This window comes from Limulus polyphemus, unplaced genomic scaffold (genome assembly GCF_000517525.1).
Source record: "Limulus polyphemus unplaced genomic scaffold, Limulus_polyphemus-2.1.2 Scaffold1118, whole genome shotgun sequence".
Taxonomy (NCBI): domain Eukaryota; kingdom Metazoa; phylum Arthropoda; class Merostomata; order Xiphosura; family Limulidae; genus Limulus; species Limulus polyphemus.
In genome coordinates this window covers 46536-55679 of record NW_013666728.1, presented here as the reverse complement: position 1 = coordinate 55679, position 9144 = coordinate 46536, and the positions used below count along the sequence as shown (strand labels likewise).

At 34.0% G+C, this 9144-nt stretch overlaps 1 protein-coding gene across 1 annotated transcript in view; it reads left to right on the top strand.

The window, feature by feature from the left end:
- The first annotated feature begins 347 nt into the window (after positions 1-347).
- The window catches only part of LOC106462209 (calcium and integrin-binding family member 2-like), a 13159-nt gene continuing 4362 nt past the window's right edge, over positions 348-9144 (top strand). The window contains exons 1-4 of the mRNA XM_013922108.2: positions 348-646; positions 5851-5885; positions 6377-6494; positions 8499-8646. Of these exons, the coding sequence (XP_013777562.1) occupies positions 596-646; positions 5851-5885; positions 6377-6494; positions 8499-8646 (352 nt within the window). The 5' untranslated portion in view covers positions 348-595. The remainder of the gene's footprint in view (positions 647-5850; positions 5886-6376; positions 6495-8498; positions 8647-9144) is intronic.

Sequence of the window (9144 nt, the reverse complement as noted above, 5' to 3'; positions counted from 1 at the left end):
TCCTTATTATCAAAAAATTACAAAACGAAGGAATGCTCGTACAAAGGAATTTCCATTTTGAAGGCTTCTCTTTCTTGATTTCGAGAATATTTTTCATTTTTAAATATATGTACGTTTTCTGATTCCATATTTTTGGAGGTTTTATAAAAAGAAAAAAAAAGACTGTGTTATCTTGTATGACAGAATAATAACTATCTTGTCTTTATAACGTTGTTCAAATCCAAAAGAACACGTACACGTATCGTTTTTAGGCATACATCCAGTATTGATCAGTAACTGCTTTTGTCATTACCGAAGGAGCATCAGACACAAAATGTGTACCACCCAAAAAGAACCACACCCTTTGCAGTACTCTTTTGTACGTCACTTTAGGTCTACTGTCGAGATCGGAAATTCTACGTCATTTGAGACTGATATTTCATAAAGTTGGTCAGGTTCTAGAATCTTTAAATAGAGACAATTAACAGCACCGTTAAGCAAGTATATTAGTGCTAAGAATAGGTAGTAATACAGGTTTTACATATATTTTATTTAGAGTCTTAATAACGTCAGAAATTGGTTGTAACCCTCTGAGAAGTTATTTTCCAAGTTAGTAATGGGAAACAAAGTTGTCACATTCACTGAAGAGCAGCTAGACGATTATCAGGTAACGTTGGGTAATTTTTTGACTATTTCACATAATTAGAACTATTTCACATAATTAGACCTAAAGTTACCCGATAATCAGCAGCGAAAAAAATACTACTGATTATCGACTAACTTTAGGTCTAATTATGTGAAATAGTCAAAAATTGCTTCTATTTCTTATACGTTTTTATTGTAGTTCAATATGACGTTTATAAATTTTATCATCCAAAGTTATTATGTTTAATGTAATTTTGTTAGTTTACTCATTATAATTATCGATGGACTTTTTAAAGCAGTTAGAATTAGACTAGAATGATTGATAAACTGACCAAAGTTTATAGCTTGTTTTCGGAAGGCGTTTCAATCTATTGTCAAGACCTTCTTTATCAGATGGAAATTTCAAAGTTAACAAGTTTAAGATCGTGGAGCCCAAGACACCCATTAAAACTAAAACTTTTGGAATTTTCGGATGAATTAACTGAAACCATTTTTTATGAACTATATTGCAAGGTCAATAGAGAATATGCAGATACCGAGGAATGGAGAATTGCTAATCTTTATTCTTTTCGGATGAATTAACTGAAACCATTTTTATATGAACTATATTGTAAGGTCAGTTGTAAATATGCAGATGCCGAGGAATGGGGAATTGCTAATCTTTATTCTTTTCGGATGAATTAACTGAAACCATTTTTTATGAACTATATTGTAAGGTCAGTTGTAAATATGCAGATGCCGAGGAATGGGGAATTGCTAATCTTTATTCTTTTCGGATGAATTAACTGAAACCATTTTTTATGAACTATATTGTAAGGTCAATAGAGAATATGCAGATGCCGAGGAATGGAGAATTGCTAATCTTTATTCTTTTCGGATGAATTAACTGAAACCATTTTTATGAACTATATTGTAAGGTCAATAGAGAATATGCAGATGCTGAGGAATGAAGAGTTGCTAATCTTTACTCTTATTTTTATAGGGAATGATAAGAGTTTCCTTGTAAACCTTAGGCTACATAGTCCTGCTTCTGTATTGGGGAACTTCTAGAGTGTCTGCCAAAAGTTGTTATTCTGTTTGGGTGTGTGGGTTTGAAGTATGGTCCTGACAGAGGCGTGGAATAATCCTCTTATTTTTCGCAGTTTTAGGATGTTGTTCCAAATTTCGTTTATACCTTCTTCCTAGTCTCCGTATATACTTGGTTTTCGGTTTTAATTCTCAAGGCATTTTCTAATTTTCCAATTTTAACAAAACATACAAAACCAGACCGGAAGAAGAAGTCAACCCAGAGTTCTAAACGCCACATACTAACGAAATTTTAGGAAGGATAAGATCCACAAATATAAACACCCTATATTGCTTTTGTCAAGTTGTTATCTGGAAGATGGAAAGAGTGTGGATGTAGTGTATTCAGATTTTCCAAAATGCGTTTGATAAGCTTCCATACAAAAGATTAGCTAATAAAATCACTACAATAATGAGTTGAGGAAAGGCTAGTTAATTGAATTGTATGGCGTTTGGGTTGGAGATAGCAAAATATTATTATTACTGGAGTCCAGTCAAACTGGATCTTTATTGCTAGTAACGGCCCTATTGCTAGTAATGAATTGGATTTACACGTTTAATTATAGATGAGATCCAACTCAAAAGCATGACTGAAGAAAAGGATCTTGGCATATTTGTGAATAAGTCACTCAAGTCGTCAAAGCAGTGTTCTGTTGCTAGTAGTAAAGATAACAGAATTTTAGTGTATTTATAGACATATTAATTACAAGTCAAAAGAGGTAATTACTTCTACACACAAATCACTATTGTAAGCCTCACTTGGAATACAGTTTACAGTTTTGGTCTGCTTATGTAATTAATACTAACTTTCGATCATATCAAACTGTATACTTAGAGTGAACTAAAAATCAACTTGGCAATCAGCATAACTAATCAAATATACTTTTATTTCGATTCTAGTTATAATGATTTAAATACATTGTTTCTTCAGTTTGGTACCCTAGCTGTAACGACATTTTCGGCCATAATTCCAATAATATCTCACGAGGTTTGGCCATCTTGGGAGAATTAAGTCAATCACAAAACAATGAATGATAAAAATAGAAACTAATTGCACTCGATTTTAATTACCCAGCATTTCCCAAACTTGTCATTCACGTCCCCTTAAATAAATATGGTTTCTTGCGCGCCCCCTCCTTTTATAAATGAGTGAAAGAGTGAGTTAAGTGACGAACTTTAATACATCATGCGTATTAAAATGCTATATATATGTTGGAGTACTTAATATTTTCGTAAATGAAAAATATATTAAAACGCTTAGTTTTGCATTATTTCACTATTGACTCTACCTTAACTGTTCGCCTCCCCCCAAGAGATCATTGTACCCCCTGGGGGACTCGCCCCACACTTTGGGAAACGCTGGTATAATCACTACTGTTAATGAAAGTAACATAAATAATATATTACACCTTACTTAGGGAACACAGAAACACTAGCTATTGACTTGAATTAAGGTCGTAGAAGTAAACTTGTTTGAAAAACATAATCTTAATATAAAATGCCTGATTTTTCTCCAATTCTTCCTAACGCGACTTTTGACTAAAGATAACTCATGAAGTCACTCCTACTGTTTAACGTCAAAAGAGAGTAACATCTGTGACAAATCTAAGACAACACGTGTCACTGTTTAAATCGTGTCGAGTTAGTATCTGTAGTTTTCCTGTATTACAACAACAAAAAAACAACAACTAATGTTTATGAAGGTACAAAATAATAAATAAGAAAATGAAATAATACCTGAATCGTCCACAAAAGTATCACAATGTTAAAGGTAATATAAAGAAAACGACACGCTAAATATGTTATGTGGTGTGCCTAACGCTACCACTCTTGCTGTAATGAAACGCAGTAACAAACGCATAGAGCTGGTAGTAATAAATAACGTTAAATATTCAGTAAAAACCGAAAAGAAAACACTACAAGCTTCTAGAAAGTTTTGTAGTAAATCAAACTTAGAAAGGAAAGTTACAACAGTCGTTAATAAGGAAGAATATTTGTTTATTAGAAAGGGGTCAGTGAAGAACTACAAGAATGATTCCGAGGATGAAAGAGGGTAGGATGAGACTTTTTATTTTCTGTTGAGAAAAGAAGAATAAAAGGTGATTTTATAGAAGTCTACAATATTATTCTACGAATCAATAGGATAAATTCCTCTGATTTCTTAGTGCTACATTCTAAAGATAATAGAACGAGAGTATATAAGTTTAAGACTCAGTAAATATAGTTTTTTCTAGAACAAAGTAATAAAGTTATTTTCGAAATTTTGCTCAGATTGTCAAGAGGTAATGTGCTGAGACGTGAGAAATAAGTACGTTGTGCAAAATAGCAATAGTCATCTTACGTAATAATCGTATGTGAAGTAATCAGTTGTTTGCCATGGTATTGTTACGTCTCCGTTAGAAAGAGGTGGCGTGATGCTAGTCACGTGACCTCGCTGACGCAACAGTATATTCGATCTGAATTGAATTAGTAAAGACTGCACGGACGCTGAATATTTAAAAAAATACCGACCAAAGTGTAATTTAGTGTATTAAAGCTTCTTCAAGATTAAAGAAGGTATTTGTTTCATAACTTCTGCCTAACTTCAGGAGCTGCTACTAACACTGTTACACTTGAAATACGTAACATACTTTATATTTAAATATATTCTACGGACCAATGGAAAGTATGGAACATGGTCACGTGGACAATATTGTTTACAGTAAAACAAAACTATTCAGCAACATCGAATGTACGTGTACAGCTAGGGCAGACTGGACTCTAAAAAAATCCAGAAAGGGTCCAAAAACTTGTCATAAATATACATACTTAAAAAGTATATGTGATTTAATGTTAAAACACTGGTCATACGTAATTCACACGATCAGTAATTTTGATAACGTTTAAGAATCCCACACAAGATAGTAGATAAAGTCTTCAACATAAATATTGTCTAGTAAATCTTTTTAGATGCATATCATTATTGATAGTATTAGCACACACACATATTAATTGCCCGGCATGGCCAGGTGGATAAGGCGCTCGACTCACAATCTGAGAGTCGCGGGTTCGAATCCGCATACCACCAAACATGCTCGCCCTTTCAGCCGTGGGGGCGTTATAATGTGACGGTCAATCCCACTATTCGTTGGTAAAAGAGTAGCCCAAGAGTTGGCGGTGGGTGGTGATGCCTTCCCTCTAGTCTTACACTGCTAAATTAGGGACGGCTAGCGCAGATAGCCCTCGTGTAGCTTTGCGCGAAATTCAAAAAACAAAACAAACACATATTAATTAAAATGTTAATGTGATGGCAATAGGCAAATAATTAATCACAGCATTAATCAAATTTGTGTGCATTTTTTCCCCCGGTGTCGTGGTGGGCCAGTCCGCGCTTGGTGTAAGCCTAAAAATATAGTGAAACTTATTTGATTACTGACGTTTAAAAAGAAATACGAATCGTTAATTAAACAAATAATTGAAGAAGAAAAAAGTGAAGCCAACTAGACGGAATACATAAGATCTACGACTATGATGTGTGTCGTGATTAATTTGTGGCTTGAATTTCGAAATAAATAATGCTTTGTAAAATATATAACATTGTGCAATAAACTTTAAAAATATAAACAAAACAACGTTTACATTACACAATAGCATAAAAAATTACAAATATTGTGTAATGTAAACGTTGTTTTGCCTATATTTCTAAATAAAGTAAGGCTTCTGTATAATTTCGGTCAAGAAAATTATTAGATATAACAAGAATTTATAGTTGTAAAGGACAGACAGATGTCCTTATATGTTTTTCTAAACATGTAGCCTAGCAGCGTAAGTTGAAGGTCGACCTTGAATAAATTATAAAAACGAATCGTTGAGTGGAATAAGTATAATTTTATTCTGAAGTTAATGATCGTTTTTTTTTTCATCATGTAAAACGTTTAAGTTAGTACAATCAGCACATTGTAGTTTTGCTCCCCCCCTTATTTTTTCGTGCTATAAAGCCACGTTTGGAAAAATATTGCAGTTTGAAATAAAGTTATAAAATAAGACACGTAAACCTAAGGTTCATATTTCTATTGTTATATATAACTTACAAACAAAGTTCAATACTTTAGAAAAGGTTAAAGAACAACATGTTAACAACAACAACAACAACTACAAAAAAAATACTTAATTTCTTTATAGGATTGCACGTTTTTCACTGGGAAGGAAATTTTAAGGTAAGTTTTATATAATTTTACATTTTCATTTGAATCTGCAAGGAAATTTAATCACAATTAATTGTAAAAACCTGAATAGAAAAAGAACGAAAAGAATATTTTACGAAGAAATCAAACACGGAAATATTGACAAGTTGATCGCACTATTTTTATATTGTAGTGTTTCTGATGTTTTAATTTGAATTCTTAAGCAACATTCGGTTTGTATTTCATCCTATTAAAGCTGCACATTTTTGGTTTAGTGTGCAAATTTTAAATGAATATTATAATCTATTTATGTTATATGCAGAGCTTGTAACTTGTTTTATTGTTACTGGATATTCTTATTGCCCGAATTACGGTTTTGTTCTGGACAAATTGTTCAGTTATCAAACCAAGATTATCGTTTATTTTTTAGAAAGTTGATTTTAGATAAGATATTAAATTTCAGAAATGTAAGAAAAGCCTTAGTTTATTTATCAAGACTGGCATAAAAAGTGTTCCTCTGTTAGGGTACAGAAAAGATTCCGAGAATTAGACCCCCAGAATGTCCCTCAAGTCATGACTGGTGATGAAGCACATACGGTTGTGGTACCGATGGAGAAAGTAGAAAAAATGCCAGAACTTAGGGTAAAAATGCCAATTATAGTTATTATTTTAAGAAATAAAGTGCATTATTTCTATATCATAAAGTAAACCTGAAACTACAGTAGAAATTAATATATTAAGAAGGAATGAAAATGTAACAAAAGAAATCAGTTACGTTTTTTTTTTCTTCTTCTTCAAATGAAGAAAATGATGTTCATACTACACGATTTAAAATCACAAAAGAAAAATAGAACATAAAAGACTTCAAACCAGTTCTGACAGGTAATATATAAGCCATGTTAAAGAACGTATACTTGTTCACACATTACGTAGACATAACCTCAGCTTTTACTAAATCATTATATTATTCATGGCATTTTTAATGCCCATTGAATTAATTTTTTTGTTTATTTGTGATTAAACACAAAGCTACAGAATGGGCTCTCTGTGCTCTGCCCACCACGGGTATCGAAACTGGGGGGCTTGATGCCCATTGAAATATTCCTCGGTTTTCTATTCCTTTAACAATTTCTTTATATTAGCAATTGTATTATAGACAACTTGTTTGCGCATGTTTTAACTTTCTAAATTGAGTTTTCGGTGCCTTTCTGAGTAGGATAGTGAATGAGAAGTAACTAACAAAAAAAAACTACTTTCTGTGAATTTTTCTTCTTCTCACTTTTAAGGCCTAAACACAAGGCTAGTCACACAAACGATTTTTTTTTTCATTGAGAGATAACAAGATTAAAAACAATTTCTGTCTGGTTAGTGTTTTATGATGACGTATATCATGATTTTTTTTAATCCAGAAAAAGCAGGAAACGTTTCTGTTTTTCTCAACTTAAACCCTCCCCAGTGTCACAGCGGAAAATCTGTAGGCTTATAACGTTAAAAACCAGCTTTCAATATCTATGGTGGACAGAGTACAGATAGCACATTATTGTTCTTGAATAACAAACTTATAAAATCTGAGGTAAGTCGAAACATTTACAAATCATTCGTATGTCCAGGCTTTTACTTTTCTCAGACCGTTTTTCTACTTTCGCCCCCCCCCCCTAATAATTTCCTACAAAGTATCTTGAATTTCAGAACAACAACAAAAAAAAAGCTTTAGATTCTTTTAATCAAAGAGTAGAGCGGGGGTTCTCGATCTATATGTGACCATTCCAATTTGCAACTATAGGATTGATCGTGAAGGACTAAGGGGCTTAATGGGGCTAAAGCTAACTCATACTTTCTCTTAGCCTCCCCTGTAGTCCCCACACCCAACGAACAGTGCTTTCTTTTCAAGTTGATTCGCTTCCAAAATATGACAGATTATATGTCTACAAGATGTACAGCGCAGCCCTCTAAATGTTTTGGATAGCCCCCTCACCGGAAATAGGTAGGCGCCCATTCTGTTAGTTCACTTTATGAATGCTACAGAATGTGTGTCCACAAGAAGTACAGTACAGCCCTTCACCGGAAGAATAGACGAATGACGCCCAGAGAGAACTCAGGAGAAAGTCATTGGTAACTTATGGCATTGAATGTTTGAAAATATCTGGGATCAGTGCCAACTGTGAACTTCTCAGATAGAATTCACGTTGGGCATTGAAATGGTGTATATTCCATGTGCGGAGACTTGATTGTCTTGAAAGAAAAATATTTTGATATAAAATGTAGTGGAACATCTTGGTAATTTACTTTAAAAAATTATATTGCTTTTTTCTTTTGACTAAACTAAGCGAGCTTGTAGATTTTTGGCCCCCCTCCAGTGTCACAGCGGTATGTCTGAGGACTTACAACGCTAGAATCCGGTTTTCGATACCCGTGGTGGGCAGGGCTTTGCCCCCCCCCCAATGACACAGTGGTATGTCTGAGGACTTACAACGCTAGAATCCTGGTTTCGATACCCGTGGTGGGCAGGGCATAGATAGCCCATTGTGTAGCTTTGTGATCAATTACAAACAAATAAACAAAACAAACATAAAAGTGTAGATTTTGTTTGTGAATATTATGGGAAGTTGTTAACTGTGATGGATGCAATTTGTGTTTGTTTCCCAGGAGAACCCGTTTCGCCAACGTATTTGTAAAGTGTTCTCTCATGATGGAAGCGGAAACATGACGTTTGATGATTTCTTGGACATGTTCTCAGTTTTCAGTGAACAGGCACCAAGAGACGTGAAGGTTGTCTATGCCTTTAAGATATATGGTTTGTATACACACAGATTTATACACATGTATGCAGTATATTGGTATGCTCATTCAAGTAAGCTTAAAGTTTGACATGGTGCTCATGAATGACTTTTTCTATATATGTTCTTAAACTATTTAATATCAAAAAAGAGAAAAGGTTAAAAAAAACTGAAATCATTTTGGAAACTTTTAAATACGACTAAGTGAACTTCTCTTGCTGTACTTAGTTAAAGTACTTCATGGTTTATGAATTAATACCTCCCGGTGGATCATTTGTTTGTTTGTTTTTGAATTTCGCCCAGAGCTACACGAGGGCTATCTGCGCTAGCCGTCCCTAATTTAGCAGTGTAAGACTAGAGGGAAGGTAGCTAGTAATCACCACCCACCGCCAGCTCTTGGGCTACTCTTTTACAAACGAATAGTGGGATTGGCTGTAATATTATAACGCCCCCACGGCTGAAAGGGCGAGCATGTTTGGTGTGACGGGGATTCGAACCCGAAACCTTAGATTGCG